The 16589-nt window shown below is 39.0% G+C and overlaps 1 protein-coding gene and 1 long non-coding RNA gene across 2 annotated transcripts in view; both read left to right on the top strand.

The window, feature by feature from the left end:
* Window positions 1-5627, top strand: part of LOC124267466 (F-box protein At5g06550-like) — a 40130-nt gene extending 34503 nt beyond the window's left edge. Inside the window, 2 exon segments of the mRNA XM_046702386.1 lie at window positions 3706-3846; window positions 5113-5627. Of these exon segments, the coding sequence (XP_046558342.1) occupies window positions 3706-3846; window positions 5113-5271 (300 nt within the window). The 3' untranslated portion in view covers window positions 5272-5627.
* A 624-nt stretch (window positions 5628-6251) lies between these two features.
* LOC124267467 lies at window positions 6252-12612 on the top strand. Its single transcript, XR_006896034.1, has 2 exons — window positions 6252-11995; window positions 12178-12612. It is a non-coding gene; the product is annotated as an uncharacterized LOC124267467 (long non-coding RNA).
* Window positions 12613-16589: the final 3977 nt, after the last annotated feature.

Here is a 16589-nt window from a genome sequence, read left to right as displayed (position 1 = left end):
AAGTAGCCTAGGTAGGCCAGAAACTCCCCTTTTGATATAAAAACAAGGGTAGGGAAGAAGTAGCCTAGCTAGGCCAGAATCTCCCCTTTTGATATAAAAACAAGGGTGAGGAAGAAGAAGTAGCCTAGCTAGGCCAGAATCTCCCCTTTTGATATAAAAACAAGGGTGAGGAAGAAGTAGCCTAGCTAGGCCAGAATCTCCCCTTTTGATATAAAACAAGGGTGGACAAGGGTGGAGAAGAAGTAGCCTAGCTAGGCCAGAATCTCCCCTTTTTGATATAAAACAAGGGTGGGGAAGAAGTAGCCTAGGTAGGCCATAAATCTCCCCTTTTGATATAAAAACAAGGGTGGGGAAGAAGTAGCCTAGGTAGGCCAGAATCTCCCCTTTGATATAAAAAACAAGGGCTGGGGAAGAAGTAGCCTAGGTAGGCCAGAATCTCCCTCTTTTGATATAAAAACAAGGGTGGGGAAGAAGTAGCCTAGGTAGGCCAGAATCTCCCCCTTTTGATATAAAAACAAGGGTGGGGAAGAAGTAGCCTAGGTAGGCCAGAATCTCCCCCTTTTGATATAAAAACAAGGGTGGGGAAGAAGTAGCCTAGGTAGGCCAGAATCTCCCCCTTTTGATATAAAAACAAGGGTGGGGAAGAAGTAGCCTAGGTAGGCCAGAATCTCCCCCTTTGATATAAAAACAAGGGTGAGGAAGAAGTAGCCTAGCTAGGGCCAGAATCTCCCCTTTTGATATAAAAACAAGGGTGAGGAAGAAGTAGCCTAGCTAGGCCAGAATCTCCCCCTTTTGATATAAAAGACAAGGGTGGGGAAGAAGTAGCCTAGGTAGGCCAGAATCTCCCCCTTTTGATATAAAAACAAGGGTGGGGAAGAAGTAGCCTAGGTAGGCCAGAATCTCCCCCTTTTGATATAAAAACAAGGGTGGGGAAGAAGTAGCCTAGGTAGGCCAGAATCTCCCCTTTTGATATAAAAACAAGGGTGGGGAAGAAGTAGCCTAGGTAGGCCAGAATCTCCCCTTTGATATAAAAAGACACAAGGGTGGGGAAGAAGTAGCCTAGGTAGGCCAGAATCTCCCCTTTGATATAAAAACAAGGGTGGGGAAGAAGTAGCCTAGGTAGGCCAGAATCTCCCCTTTTGATATAAAAACAAGGGTGGGGAAGAAGTAGCCTAGGTAGGCCAGAATCTCCCTTTTTGATATAAAAACAAGGGTGAGGGAAGAAGTAGCCTAGCTAGGCCAGAATCTCCCCTTTTTGATATAAAAACAAGGGTGGGGAAGAAGTAGCCTAGCTAGGCCAGAATCTCCCCTTTTGATATAAAAACAAGGGTGGGGAAGAAGTAGCCTAGCTAGGCCAGAATCTCCCCTTTTGATATAAAAACAAGGGTGGGGAAGAAGTAGCCTAGGTAGGCCAGAATCTCCCCTTTGATATAAAAACAAGGGTGTGGGAAGAAGTAGCCTAGGTAGGCCAGAATCTCCCCTTTTGATATAAAAACAAGGGTAGGGGAAGAAGGGTAGGTAGCCTAGGTAGGCCAGAATCTCCCCTTTTGATATAAAAACAAGGGTGGGGAAGAAGTAGCCTAGGTAGGCCAGAATCTCCCCCTTTAGATATAAAAACAAGGGTGGGGAAGAAGTAGCCTAGGTAGGCCAGAATCTCCCCCTTTTGATATAAAAACAAGGGTGGGGAAAGAAGTAGCCTAGCTAGGCCAGAATCTCCCCTTTTGATATAAAACAAGGGTGAGGGAAGAAGTAGCCTAGGTAGGCCAGAATCTCCCCTTTTTGATATAAAAAACAAGGGTGGGGAAGAAGTAGCCTAGGTAGGCCAGAATCTCCCCCTTTTGATATAAAAACAAGGGTGGGAAGAAGTAGCCTAGCTAGGCCAGAATCTCCCCCTTTTGATATAAAAACAAGGGTGGGGAAGAAGTAGCCTAGGTAGGCCAGAATCTCCCCTTTTGATATAAAAACAAGGGTGAGGAAGAAGTAGCCTAGGTAGGCCAGAATCTCCCCCTTTTGATATAAAAACAAGGGTGTGGAAGAAGTAGCCTAGGTAGGCCAGAATCTCCCCTTTTGATATAAAACAAGGGTGGGGAAGAAGTAGCCTAGGTAGGCCAGAATCTCCCCTTTTGATATAAAAACAAGGGTGGGGAAGAAGTAGCCTAGGTAGGCCAGAATCTCCCCTTTTGATATAAAAACAAGGGTGGGGAAGAAGTAGCCTAGCCCCCTTTGAGGCTAGGAAGTAGCCAGAATCTCCCCTTTGATATAAAACAAGGGTGAGGGAAGAAGTAGCCTAGCTAGGCCAGAATCTCCCCTTTTGATATAAAAACAAGGGTGAGGGAAGAAGTAGCCTAGCTAGGCCAGAATCTCCCCTTTGATATAAAACAAGGGTGAGGAAGAAGTAGCCTAGCTAGGCCAGAATCTCCCCTTTTGATATAAAAACAAGGGTGAGGGAAGAAGTAGCCTAGGTAGGCCAGAATCTCCCTTTGATATAAAAAACAAGGGTGGGGAAGAAGTAGCCTAGGTAGGCCAGAATCTCCCCTTTGATATAAAAACAAGGGTGGAGGAAGAAGTAGCCTAGCTAGGCCAGAATCTCCCCTTTGATATAAAAAACAAGGGTGGGGAAGAAGTAGCGTAGGTAGGCCAGAATCTCCCCCTTTTATATAAAATCAAGGGTGGGGAAGAAGTAGCCTAGCTAGGCCAGAATCTCCACACTTTTCATAGTAAACAGAACAAAATATCCTAGTTTAAACAGGGGAAAGTTTGGCCTAGGGGTGTGTGTGTGTGTGGGGGACAAGACTTTAGCCTAACCCAAACTTTCCCAGGGTAAGTATATCCTAGGACAAAACCTCCCGGGGACAGTCGGGCCTAGGCCAGATTCTCCCCTGGGAAAAGTTTAGACCGGGGAAGAAATAGCCTGCTACACCGGGTTCGATTCCCCACATGGGTACGTGTGAAGCCCATTTCTGGTGTCCCCCACCATGGTATTGCTGGAATATTGCTAAAGGCAGCCTAAAACTAAACTCACTCACTCACATGTGCTACTACATCAGCAACAGTGAAGTGCATGGCAATATATCTTTATGTATCAAAGTGACTATCGCTAGCTCTCGGTTGGGCATCAGCGGTTGCTCCTGCACAGCAAATGTAAGTAAAGGATAAATATGCAAATGGAAAGAGTTATGTATGTTTAGGATATTTTCTCAACGAAAGTTAAACAGATGAAAACATGCAGCATCTTCAATGGCTTGAGAGAGATGTGACGATAAAGCAGACATAGCTGGCTTCAGTTAACTGTTGGTAGGAGAGTGTTCTGCAAATGTGATCAGTTTCATTCAGATGAGACGTTCATAATTTAATCTGGGGTTTTATAAGCATTCGCTCCTTTCTAATCAAGCTGCAATTAGTACTTTTTAACTCAAAAAAAATCAGTTCCCTCTTCAATTTTGATCTGAACATGGCTAAATCCAGATATTCTGCCCTGCGTTTTCAGCTTCCTTAGGTGGACATTATTGTTTTGTTGTGCCTTCTTAATTGTGCTTGAACTGAAAGTATGACATCACACTTGATAATTACTCCATACAGGATTTAAAACACCCAGAACCATTAACATACAGGTCCTTTAAACAATGAACAAATCAATGAAACATTGGTAAGCTGAATCAAGCCATATTTGTACGGGAAGTGTGAAGAACTGACTCCTTGTTTCAGTTGGAGAAGAAAGACGAGGCAGAGACTCTCATGAAGAAAGTGATAAAACTCAACCCCAACGTGTGGGATGGGTATGCCAAATATGGGACCTTCCTGAAAGAAAATGAGAGATTCAAAGATGCTGCAGAAGTCTTCAGACAGGTGAGAGATTGACTGACTCTGCCTTGACAGGTGAGACCTTGATTAAAACAACCTTGGAGGAGTGGGTGACATCATCATTCAAGATTCCAATGCAACACACGGGCCCATGCAAAATATGCATTATGCCAAAAGCACACATTAAATCTCCAAATTATCATCATCATCAGCAACGTTTTTTTCAAACTTTGAATTTCAGGATAAAACTATGAGTTTATGAGCCTACCCTCCTCTTAAATCCCTCGAGCTTCCTTTCTTAAGAACCCCAGCATAAATGAGAAAGATTAAATGATCTTACTTAGGTACAGACAGATAATGATCCCATATTTCACAATACACCAAGAAAATATGTAAAATATCAAGCAAAAACAAATATTGGCTGCTATAATAAAGGTACTAGACTGAAGCTTGACAGTTTTGTCCATGTTTAGCAGCAAGAATACGTCCGGGTCCCATGCTGGGATACAAACCCCTGACCGTCTGATCAACATGACCAAAGATGTTAGCCCCATCAGAAAGCAGACTAGTAAACGATGTCAGCTGTGGGATGACTCAACACCCTGCGACAAATACAACACATTTCTCTTTATAAAAACCAGTGCCCAGCTATGTCTATGTCAGTTAGAAAGTGGTCAAATGTAACATATGTTATATTTGGGATTACACTTTCTTAGTAAAGTACAAATTCTAGTACTTTTTTGAGTTGAGCCCCATCGAACTCTGAGGATGTGAGTTCGAATCCCGGATGAGGCTCAACTAAAAAAAGTACTAGAATTTGTACTTTACTAAGAAAGTGTAATCCCAAATATAACATATGTTACAGCTATGTCTTAACACAGCAATTAAAACACAAAAAGTATTTTTGGCAATCATTCCATATTTAAAGAATGACATAATTTGCAAATATTCCAGGCTAGCTGTTTTTAAGTTTTTGACTCTTCAGACATGAAGTCAGAACACAGGTAGACCACAGCGATATTAATGGCTGCTTCTGTGGGGGTTAAAAAGTGCCAAATCTCAACCATCATTCATGTTCTGTGGGATGGTCAGATAGCCTGGTGGTTAAAGTGTTCGTTTGTCATAATAAGGTTCGATTCTGAAGATGTGAAGTCAATTTCTGGTGCCCCCGCCATAATATTGCTGGAATATTGCTATAAGTGTCATGATAACCTGTCTGACTCCCTCACTCACGTTTATTATCTTCTGACCGATTCCATATAACCCATCTGACTCCCTCACTCGTGCTGATCATCTTCCAACCGATTCCAGGGAATCAAGGTGGAGCCATACCAGAAGGCCTTCTACTTCTACCTGAAGGAAATGGAGGAGAAACTAGGCAACAAGGAAGCTGCTCGCAGAGTCAACCAGCAACTTCGCCGACTAGAGCAGATGGAAGCGCAGGAAGAGTTGCGAGAGAAACGTGATTGAGTTATGGTTAGCACCGTTGTCAACAATATTTTGGTTAAGTCACGGCATGTCTGTTTATGTGAGACAGACCAGCTCACCATTCAGTAAGGGATCTTAGTGCTTAGCTCTAAAGTACTGTCGGAAATAGAAAAAAAACTGTTTTTAGGCTGTTACTTTGTATCCCTAAAATTGACAAATTTTCGAATAGCATATATCGAAATAACCCACATCGGCCTAACTGGGCTTTCAGTTGGATGCATAATAACATATCCAAAAAAGCATGTTTACTCGGAAAATGGGGCAAAACTTAGAAAAAATACGTATAGCTGCTGAAAACAATAGATCGGACTATAGATGGCAATTAGGTCGCTCAGCCAGGTATGACAACGGACCGTCGACTCACCTGGCATGAAATGCACGTACTGCCTACAAGCACAAGGGGCCATCACAAAGATATTTTATGCTTTTTCATGAGTGTTGAATATGTCTCATTTATTGATCATAAAGTTTATGTTGAGATACGTAAAAGGGTATGATACCCATGGAAACCTTAAATCAGCCATCGTATTAAATGTCTCAAAATATATAGGTGGCATGACCACCCGAAGATCGACAGGACTGGATATTATTTGTAAATTGTTATGACATGCCGTTTGCTTCCCCTAAAGGATTATCTTATCTCAGCTTATATCTCTATCCCCCCAGCCCGACCCCAACCACCGTCTCTGACACCCGTCCTGGATTTGCTTTTGAGACAACCCCTCCTACCTGTTTCTTTTTATAGTGATAGTTTAATTTCAAAATGGACATTTAAAATTGTCATTTGTAATATAATATCATCGCACATTAATTTGCATAAAACCATGGCCTGTTCCAAATAGGTCGCTTTGGACTTTGAAAAAAACGCATTTCTCATTTCTGCACTAATCTCTCCTCAGTAAAGTCCTTTTTCTACGTTTCCTATCTCCCTACCACTGAGACTGTAGTTTGGTCGAACTTAGTTTAACAGATATTTCATAATTACACATATTAACTACATAAGTTGTAGATATCAATGCGAAAAAAACAGTTTTTTTCTATTTCTGACAGTACTTTAGTATGACTGGAAGTCTGTGTTAGAGCAAAGTAGATGTATTCATCTTAGTGCCAAGATCACTTTGTGGAATCGGTACTGCTGTGATTATCACAAGTTTATGTTAGAACATGACAGCTGCATTAATCTGAGCGCTAAGATCACTTTGTGGAATCGGTACTGCAGACTGTTGACATTTATTACTGGTCAAGCAAGGAGCATGGACCTCAACAACAAAGGGACATAACTCGATACTCTGTTCCTAAGACCACTGGGGTTTGAAGTGGAGATTTTACTGAGAGGACTGATTCTCTTTTCATCAGATTCACATCCATTTCATGAGAGGTACGAAAATATAATATTGCTGTATCTAGACAAATTACTACTGAGTCTGTGATCAGGATTCTAAAATATTTTATTTTTATTATTTAAAATATGCCATGGTCGTGGAAGAGATTGTGATCAAATACAAAATCATCAAAGGTTGTTGTCAAAAGAGGCATTTTATTAACTATATATGTATAATGTATGTTCATTGAGAAAGGAACAGTTTAGTCTGACAGTTTGAATGAGGACATATTCATGAAGGAAGGATTGATGGCTCTACATGGATAGGTTGATGAAATGACATGATACTCTAGCAGGGATTTACCTCGACTCACAAACATAGGGTCCTGGGGACCCTTAATTATTAGTTTTATGGGTGCTTGCAGGCAAAATGAGGGTCTTGTGAAGTAATGGTTTAGAGAACTGTACTTTTTGGTAATTTTCTAGAGTCTGGAATGATCATTGATCATGTGGACTGATGGATGAAATGATGCACGTAACTGCTCTGAAAGAAAAAAACAAACACCCACCAAAGTCATAGATGTGTTTTAGGTACAGTGAATAATATTGTGCATCCCTCTGGATGCAGTGAATTTTCTTCTGCATCCATTCTCTACATTTGTGTCTACTGGATGCATGTTTCTGCGTCTCGTAAAACCCTGCTCGATCCACTAGACCACAGCATTCTGTTGGTATAAAAAGCATGACTCTAAGTCCATGTCTTCACTGTGTGTTTGTGAATATGTTGTGAAGGCAAAGTTTGGGTTCAGACAATGGTGCTGTATTTTATAATTTAGTCACAATGGAAAGTGTAAGTACGTGGATTAACATAAGGGGAGATAACTCCACCTATAACTAAAGGGGAAGAGATATACGGGAGATTCTTTGGTACTTCAAATTATTTTAGCAGGTGTGTTGATCAGGTGTCATTCTGTTGACCTATTACCAACCGTAGATATGCTCAACAATAATAAATTAATAAATATATATCGATAAATTGGTTTATAAGTTGATGATAATCCAATTAAGACATCCAAGAAAACTGTATGAAGCACTTTTAAAATATCAGTATCTTATCTTGAAATTTGATTCAGAAAATCTTATAGTAAATTTATTTTCATCTGCAGTTTTAGTATATTAGAGATTTTATACATTATATTAGGAAACTTTGAAGGACATTTCTCAACAGAGGTGGTGATATTTTCATGCCAAGAACTCAGTGATATTGATAATTGATATACTAGAACACATTATTTCTCATGCTAATACAGAAATTGTGTTGAAAGGTACATTTCAAATTATCATTGCCTCTGATTGGTGTTGAACAAAGTAAGGTTGTTAGAGCAGAATCAGAACTGTGTTCCCAAGGTAGCCAACACTAGTGTGTCTTTTACCTCTGGTTCATCATGACACATAGAGAATCTCACCCGAGCGTAAGATATCATTACGTAGTGATATACAATGTATTTGATATCAAAAGACACAAGGGTGAGATTCTATTTATCATCCAATATCATACTTAATTTGTCGTTCAAGAGAAATTGTAAACGAAACATCACCTGTAACAAGTTCATTTGAAGACTTGCATATGAATACATCCAAGTGAATAAGTGTGATGGAAGAGAGAACAAGTGACACCATTATGTCATAAAAAAACAAGCACATAAAAAATAGTGCTAACATTTATTGCTTTAAATTCTACAATGCATAAGTTTCACCATTTCTTGGTGGCATTTTAAGTAAACTTTTATGTCATTAGAACAAATCATGAACAAAAATAACTCTTTCGACATCAAAGAACAACTTCCATTTGCTTACAGCTAAGGGAGATGAAAGTAGTCCGAAAACATTGACAGATCATCAATTAGCTCAAAACTTACCAAATTGATATCTTCTAGGAGATATCACTTGAATTTCTACAAGCGATATCTCCTCTAGAAACCAGTATTGGATGAGAAATACATATTTTTTACATATAGTTACTGACAGTAACTCCTCTGATCTAGCATTGCCGCCATGCAGTTTTGTCCTCATGTTCCGACACTAAGTGAAAACAAGGAACACAGAAGTAGTTCCAATATTACTCTGAATGTACGAGAAGAGAAAGTCAGTGGTTCTGATGGATAATAGTTAGAAAGATGTTCTTTGTATATTTCTCTAACATTAGACAAATAATCTCGTACCATTCCTGATCTGATGATACTAATATCGTGTGACACTTGCAGGTTCTCTCTGGGGTAAAAGTCTTTGTCTGACCTGTATAATCCTGGATCCGATCCACAAAGCGTTCGTAGCTCTACGACATTCGTAATCCTATGATAAACTATAGAGTTACGACAGGTCGTAACATTACGAAAACTTTGCAGATATATGTATTCTTTAAGAATGAACACATTCTTTCAGGAAAATCATTTTCTCACAGAATATGCTCTATTCCTGACCTGAAGATGCTATTATGTACCTTTAGGAGAATATTCCTTCCACAGTTTTATTCCTCCACTTTATGTGTCACATCAATAGTTTTGTGAATATTCCTTTATGTTTCCCACAAATATATCGGATGAAAATACGTTTGTATATAACATATGTATATATTGGTACTAGTGTGTAAGTTATATTGTTCGATTCATTCCAAGGTTTGCGTATCATTCCTTCCATACAAGTCTTCCGTCTCCATAGCGACCCAAGGTCACTGTTGTACATGATAGTTGTAATTAGTGTTGTGAAAGTGAATACAATCTGCAGTTTTTTCGGCTTCCACATATTGTTTTCCCCAGTTGTGTTCACTATTTGTGAATTAAGTGAATATGTTTAAATGATTTTTGCAGTATTTCCACTTCATATCATTACATATACTTTTCATATTTCAAAACTTCTTGCTTTATTTGAAGAATTACTCCATATGTGTGCTTTGACTGTTTTTCTCTGAATTACTAACTGACCTCAAGATACTTTAAAGAATTCAAGACTAAATTATGTATGTGATTGGCAGTGATTTGCAGAAGTTGTTGAGTAATGTTTGCTTAAAAAGTCTTTTTTCATCCTTAGTGCTAATGAAGGAAATATTTTAAATCAAGAATTAATTTCCCAGTTGCTTGATTTAATGATATACCGTAATATGGTACATATAATATAAACAGAATATTTGTATCATATTATCTTTTATGTTATCTCGAAGTCAACAAAACATGAAGAATAATTAGTTTATTTTGTTTCATGAAGGGGAGAATGTACACTATGCTATTGTCTACTGAGTTTAAGCCCTGTGTCTTGATGAAATCCTTTATACACCAGAGTATATTTATGTCTTAGATTTGATCTATGCCTTTGTTTTATTGTGTTACTGTCTAAGTGCAAAAGGATCGAGAAATCCATCATCATCATCAGCATCATCATCATCATCATCATCATCCTCATCAGACGGTGGGGTAGCCTAGTAGTTAAAGCGTTTGTTTGTCACGCCGGAGACCCGGGTTCGATTCCCCACATGGGTACAATGTGTGAAGCCCATTTCTTGTATCCCCCACCATGATATTGCTGGAATAATGATAAAAGCAGCGTCGACCCGTTCTCACTCACTCACTCTACTTCATTATCATTATCATCTTCATCCCCATCAGTGAAGCCTCAAATTCTGTATTATTTTTGATAGGATAACCTTTCATAACTGTTCCAACATTTCCAGAACATTTCTTTGTGCAGTTGTTTCCGTATGTCAGCACTGTGTCAGGATGACTTAGGAAATGAGTAAGTAGGGTTATGGTCACTTTAAGAAGTATTCCAGTTTTATCAGGTTATGTAATGTAGAAGGAAATCCTTAAGGGATGTTTCTGAGACATTATCTTTTCACTTTGGTGAAACCCATGAGTCAAATATGGTGCTGTCAAACCTGAACACATAATCAGGGTAAATCTGGATCCATCACTGGATCCTACTGCACATAAGGGAGGAACCTCTACACAATGAATTGAACATTAAGAATTGGCAACATACTTCCAGATTCATAGGTTCATCCTCAGGAACTTTAAAGAACAACTGTTATTAAAATCTTTCCATCTGAGAGTATCTTTCAAACTTGCCAACAGCAATTTGAAAATTGGTACCTTGCTAATGTTGTTATGTATACTGAACAACATTAGAAAAACACCACCCATATGATACGAAATATCCCCATCAGATTGAAATGTTCCCATGATATCTGAGCATCGTCGGTGCATTTTAGTGTGGTGTGTTTCTAATGTTGTTCAGTATACATAGAATGTTAATGAATTTGTTTCAAATTTGATGTTTTCCAATGTAGGAAAGTCTGAAAGACAATAAGTATTACACTGACCTGAACACATATATTCAATGTCATCCTGCTTGATCAGTGACCAATTATTTTGTTAGGTCAACCCTGTGGGAATGTTGGTCTTTCTATTTTTTCATTAAATTTTTTTTTTATTGTCTTAGCTGCAAAATTGCACACAATAACTCCTGTTACTAGACTTGAATCTGTTTGTCTTACACTCAACCAAAGATGATTTCTAGGTGATAATCAACATGTCCAAGACACATTTTTGTAGCATTTTGTTTTAATCAGGGACCATAATGTAAAGATTTATCATATGGTCTCTATTTATAAATATCTGAGTCATGATCAGTTCTATCACCTAGGTATAGACTTTATAATCATTTCATCACAAACACCTGGGTATTAATGAAGAAATATGCTATGGGTTGTGAAATATATTATTGATGTTGCATTGTTATGGGGACTTATTTTTGTGAATCATTATATATTTAATATTGCACGGTGCTTGTGATAGGGTTAGCTGGTATTCAGTTTTAAGGGAGCTTCAGCTAAAGGCTTTTTTATTTTGTGGTTCACACATCTGGGTCCCAATCCACAATATGTTCGTTGCACTACAACATTTGCCTATGTTAAGTCTATGATAAACTATAGAGTTACGACAGGTCGAAACGTTATGAACGCCTTGTGGATTGGGACCCTAGGGCCCCAATATTTGTGGCATTAGGGTGTCAAAATATAAAAATATTTGTTCCATTTTCAAATTTTATTTCTTCAAAATGTTAAGATGTGGGGCAGGTGAACTGGGGAGAGTAGCACGTTTACAGATAACTGTTTGCTTTATTGACACATATCTGTTGAAGGTGGTTATAACTTTTTGTGTTTTTAGGTTTTAAGGTAAGCTTTGAAAGGATTTTAATGGATTATTTTAAATGATGAATTTATATTCATGGCAACAGTGTATGAGTTTGGTATTTAATTGTTTACTTATTTCTGGTGAGCGGAATAGAAAAAAACACACTGCTTTTCATTATATTTTGTTTTCACATTTCAGGGTTTTTTTAAAAGTCTGGTGTATTTACCAATACAGGATGAGTGGGTTGAAAACATCATTTGCATTAAAGGGGGATTCTGATGCAAACAATTGGCATGCTTACCATATTTAATTGATGTCATTCAAAACCCAGTTTGTTGGTAAAATCCTATTTGATTATGTGTACCAATAAGACACATGAAGATTACCCAAATTATAATATGGGTTGATTATAGATCCAGAACAGAAATTGGCAGGACACAGTGCCTCGTTAATGTCGATGTGATTCCAAAAGCATGCAGGTAGAATTGGATCTCATTTCTCTGTAGATTGATAACGAAGGTGTTGGCTGAATTGGCCTTTCACATTCTGAATGGTCTCTATTTTTCTTTATGTTACAAATAATAGTTTAATGTCAACAAATACAGTTTGATGAAAATAGTTTTGTTTGCTGTGAGTTATTGATCTGTTTTTGTTTTGTTTTTAAAACCACAAAAAGTCAATAAGTGTCATGCACAAAAGAAATATTTATATGTGTGAAGTAAATGTTGATGAGAAATGTTGACAATATGCTTACAGATTATTCTATTTTACCCCTGTTCTATCATATATCAGAGCAAATAAGAAAGAAATATATCATCTTGTGTTATGTTGTATTGTTATTCCTGAAATGGTTGCTGTCCTGATGGAAATTGTTGGTTGTTTGTTTGTTGTTTTATGCGTCACTCAGCATGGCGGCGGTCTGTAAAGAATCAAGTCTGGACCAGACACTCCAGTGATCACCAGCATGAGCATCAATCTACGCTATTAGGATACGATGACATGTGTCAACCAAGTCAGCGAGTCTGACCACCCAATCCCATTAGTCGCCTCTTACGACAAGCATGGGTTACTGAAGACCAACTGTGTTTAAGGAACCACTAATTCCTCAATCCACAAAGATATTCCACAAAGAAATTTTGAATATTAAAAATATATGCATTGTACTGATTTCTCATGATGAAAAAGCATATATCAACAAGGTGATGGAGACAGACAACACTGTCTATGTATCCTGTACTTTGTAAAGTTACCCGGACATTTAGATGGAAATGTTTGTGGGTTAAAATCTGTGTGCAGAGAAAGAAATGAGTGAGTTTAGTTTTCACTTTTATCAGTATTCCAGCAATATTACAACGGGGACACCAGAAATGGGCTTCAAACATTGTACCCATGTGGGGAATCGAACCCGGGTCCTCGGCATGAAGAGCGAACGCTTTAACCACTAGGGTACCCCACTGCCCCTGCAGAGAAAGGAAGTGGTGTGACTCTTTCAACATTTACCAGAAACACAGGAATTTGATAGTGACCAGTAAGTGTGGATATTAATTTGCAGTCGTTCAATACAGTATTAATCGTCTGATACTCCAGTTATTGATGACCATACAAAATATTAATTGATTTAAGTAATCAATCAATTATGCCAAGCCATTTCATTGCACAAAGGTACTTCAGTCAATACCACTGAAAATGTTATAATTGTATGAAAACGACATAGGTTTTGATCTCATCAGCTGCCAGATTTAGTGCATGTCACAATGTTTATTGTGATTGATAACTTCTTGCATCTTCGCGGAATCCATCCATCATTTACCAGTCCCCTCTTTTGTCCTTTATAGGACATTCTTTGTATCTCAAAGGTCTAAAACAAAGAGAGGCATAGTTTCTCTTTTGTTCCTCTTTGATATGCAGACACAATAGTGTCACAAATTTATGTACAGTACAACCAGAAATTATTGAGAATTTAAAGATTGTAATTTTTTTACTTTTTCACTCACGTATTAAATGTAATATTAGCAGAACATAACTCCAGATTCAAAGACAGGTGAACAGTTAGTATTTTGTCAAGTCACCACGGGCAGCAATGCAGGCTTCAATGTGGTGGGGCTTCAATGATCAAAGAAGTGGGTCGTGGTCATGCTGTCCCAATATCGGACCACCTCTGATTTCAAATTTTGTCAGATTTTTCTTATTGAAAAGTCGTTTAGGTCAGGGCATAGCTGTCCCAATATCGGACCACCAGGCCTGTGAATGCTTTGAACGATGTTTTGGGTCCGTGTCAGCAAAAAATGTCCATAGAACACGTGAGCAGATGGAAGTAATGTCCCTCGATATTCCTCACTGTCATATTCCTTCAAATACACAGAGGGCGTTGCCCCTAACACAGATATGCCACTCCACATTAAATTTCGGACTGTACTTTGGGCACTGATACAAAGGTTTTTCAGTTTGTTTGGTCCAGAATGTCAGTGTATTAGGAAACAGCCACACAGTACTTTCATCTGAGAAAATCACATTGTCCCAGTTAAAATTTCTATGCTGTAAGCCCCAGTTCAACCTTCGCTCCTTTTGTTCAGGTTTCATGATCGGTGATGGAATTCCTCGACTTTTCTGCCAACCCATTGCATGCAGCTCAGTTCTAATTGTCTCCTTACAGACAGCCACAGTTCCTCTATCAATCATATCCAGCCTTAAGTTTTCTAAACTACCCTCGTTTGTTTTTAGAAACAAGAATACCAAGCCGCCTCCTGTCACCGACAGTCAATTTTCTGGGCCTACCTGCGCCTCCCTGGTGCTTAATGCCATATCCATGTGCAATATTTTTCAAAACACGATAAACAGTGGACAAAGGGATGCCTGTTCTACTTGAAATCACTTTAGCTGATCTGATGTCCTTGTTATAATACTCTAAAATCATCTTCCACTTCTCTAAATCATCCATACTGAGGATCACTGAAAATGTCGTCTGCTAGCAAGTAAACAAAGGGGTATAACTCTTCACAAACTAATGAAAAAGGATTAAATGAAATCAAGCACTTGATAGCTGGTTAAGGTTGTTTATACTAGAAATCCAATTAAACATATTCCTAAAATTCTCAATAATTTCTGGTCATACTACACTCTCTCAAAAAAGAAACGCAACCCCTATCTAAATATCTGACATCATTTCTAGAATAAAGATGGTGAATGTAAATTAGAATTTTCTTCAAAATACTGTTAATACGTTCCCATCTGATCAGTATAAGCTCCCAAACGGAACCATTTTCACACATGATGACCTTTGTATCCGTGTTATTTGAGAAAGTGCGAAATTGTTATGTACAAAATGCTAAAAGCCTGTTGCACGTGCAAATCGTTGAAAACACAGTTCATGTAGAGGGTTTTAAAAGCACGCGTAGTTTGTAATTTTTCTCATAATTTGCTCTTCTGCAAATCAAGTTCGAAAATGCCCCGTTTGAGTACAAGCAAATCGAAATATTGCCATTGGTCGCATTGAGGCCGGGGAAAGCTTTAGGAACAGTTGCCCGTCATCTAAACGTACACAAAACAACAATCTCACGACTTTGGAATCGTTACACACAGTTCCATGCAATTGAAGATCGTCCCAGGAGCGGTAGACCTAGGATCACCACACCGGCTCAGGATCGCTTTATTCGACTCAGCCACCTACGTAATCGGCATGCCACACCCACCATCACTGCAACACAGGTGCCAGGTTTGAGGAGAGTATCGGCCCAAACCATCAGGAACCGTTTACATGAGGCAAATTTACGTGCAAGAAGACCAGTTGTTGGGCCCGTCTTGAAACGCCAACATCGACGCCAACGTCTCAGGTGGTGTACTAACGTAAGGAGATGGACCCTCAGAAACTGGAGAAGAGTCTGGTTTAGTGACGAGTCTCGTTTTCTTCTTCAACGACGTGACGGTAGACAACGTGTCTATAGACGAGCAAATGAACGTTTTGCACTGAACTGCGTTCGACAGGTCGACAGATTTGGAAAGGAAGCATCATGGTATGGGGAGCCATGTCTTACAACCAACGGTCAGACTTGGTCATCATTCGTGGCAATTTGACGGCAATAACGGTACATTGATGACGTCTTACAGCCACATCTTCTGCCGATAATCGACCAACAGAGGGAGTTGTTTCAACATGACAATGCCCGCGCTCATACAGCTCGTGCAACAGTGGCATTCCTACAGAATTCAAACGTCAACGTGATGCCGTGGCCCTCAAGATCGCCAGACATCAATCCTATCGAACATCTGTGGGACCAGCTGGATCGTCGTGTTCGTGCACGTACACCACAACCGCACACGTTGGTTGAACTGGCCGCAGCACTCCAGGAAGAGTGGAGATAAATCTCCAGGAAAACATCCGCCGTCTGATTCGTTCTGTTCCGAGGAGGTGCACTGCTGTGATTAGAGCTCGTGGCTCTACAACGAGATACTGAAGACAACGCCCCCTAGCGTAAATTGAGAGTTCGATACTGACCTGCATTAACTGTTACCTTATACCGTGCTGACCTAAGGTTCACCATGTCAAATTTCATGGCATTATCTTTAAAAATACAAATGTAATAACCAGTTAAAATTGATATAAACATTACCAAAAAAAAACAGGGGTTGCGTTTCTTTTTTGAGAGAGTGTATATTCTTGAGTCGTTGGTAACGTTAAATGGTGAGTTTTGCCTCAAAACAATACTTTTCTCTGATCCTTTTTCTTCAGAGTCGAATACCAAACCTTGACATGTTGACTTTCTGTTAGGAAATGTATATGGCCAATAGGAATCGAA

Source organism: Haliotis rubra, unplaced genomic scaffold (assembly GCF_003918875.1).
Source record: "Haliotis rubra isolate DU_JTF1 unplaced genomic scaffold, ASM391887v1 Scf1312, whole genome shotgun sequence".
Classification (NCBI taxonomy): domain Eukaryota; kingdom Metazoa; phylum Mollusca; class Gastropoda; order Lepetellida; family Haliotidae; genus Haliotis; species Haliotis rubra.
Note: the sequence above shows the minus strand (reverse complement) of the source record. Positions and strands in the feature narration are given on the sequence as shown.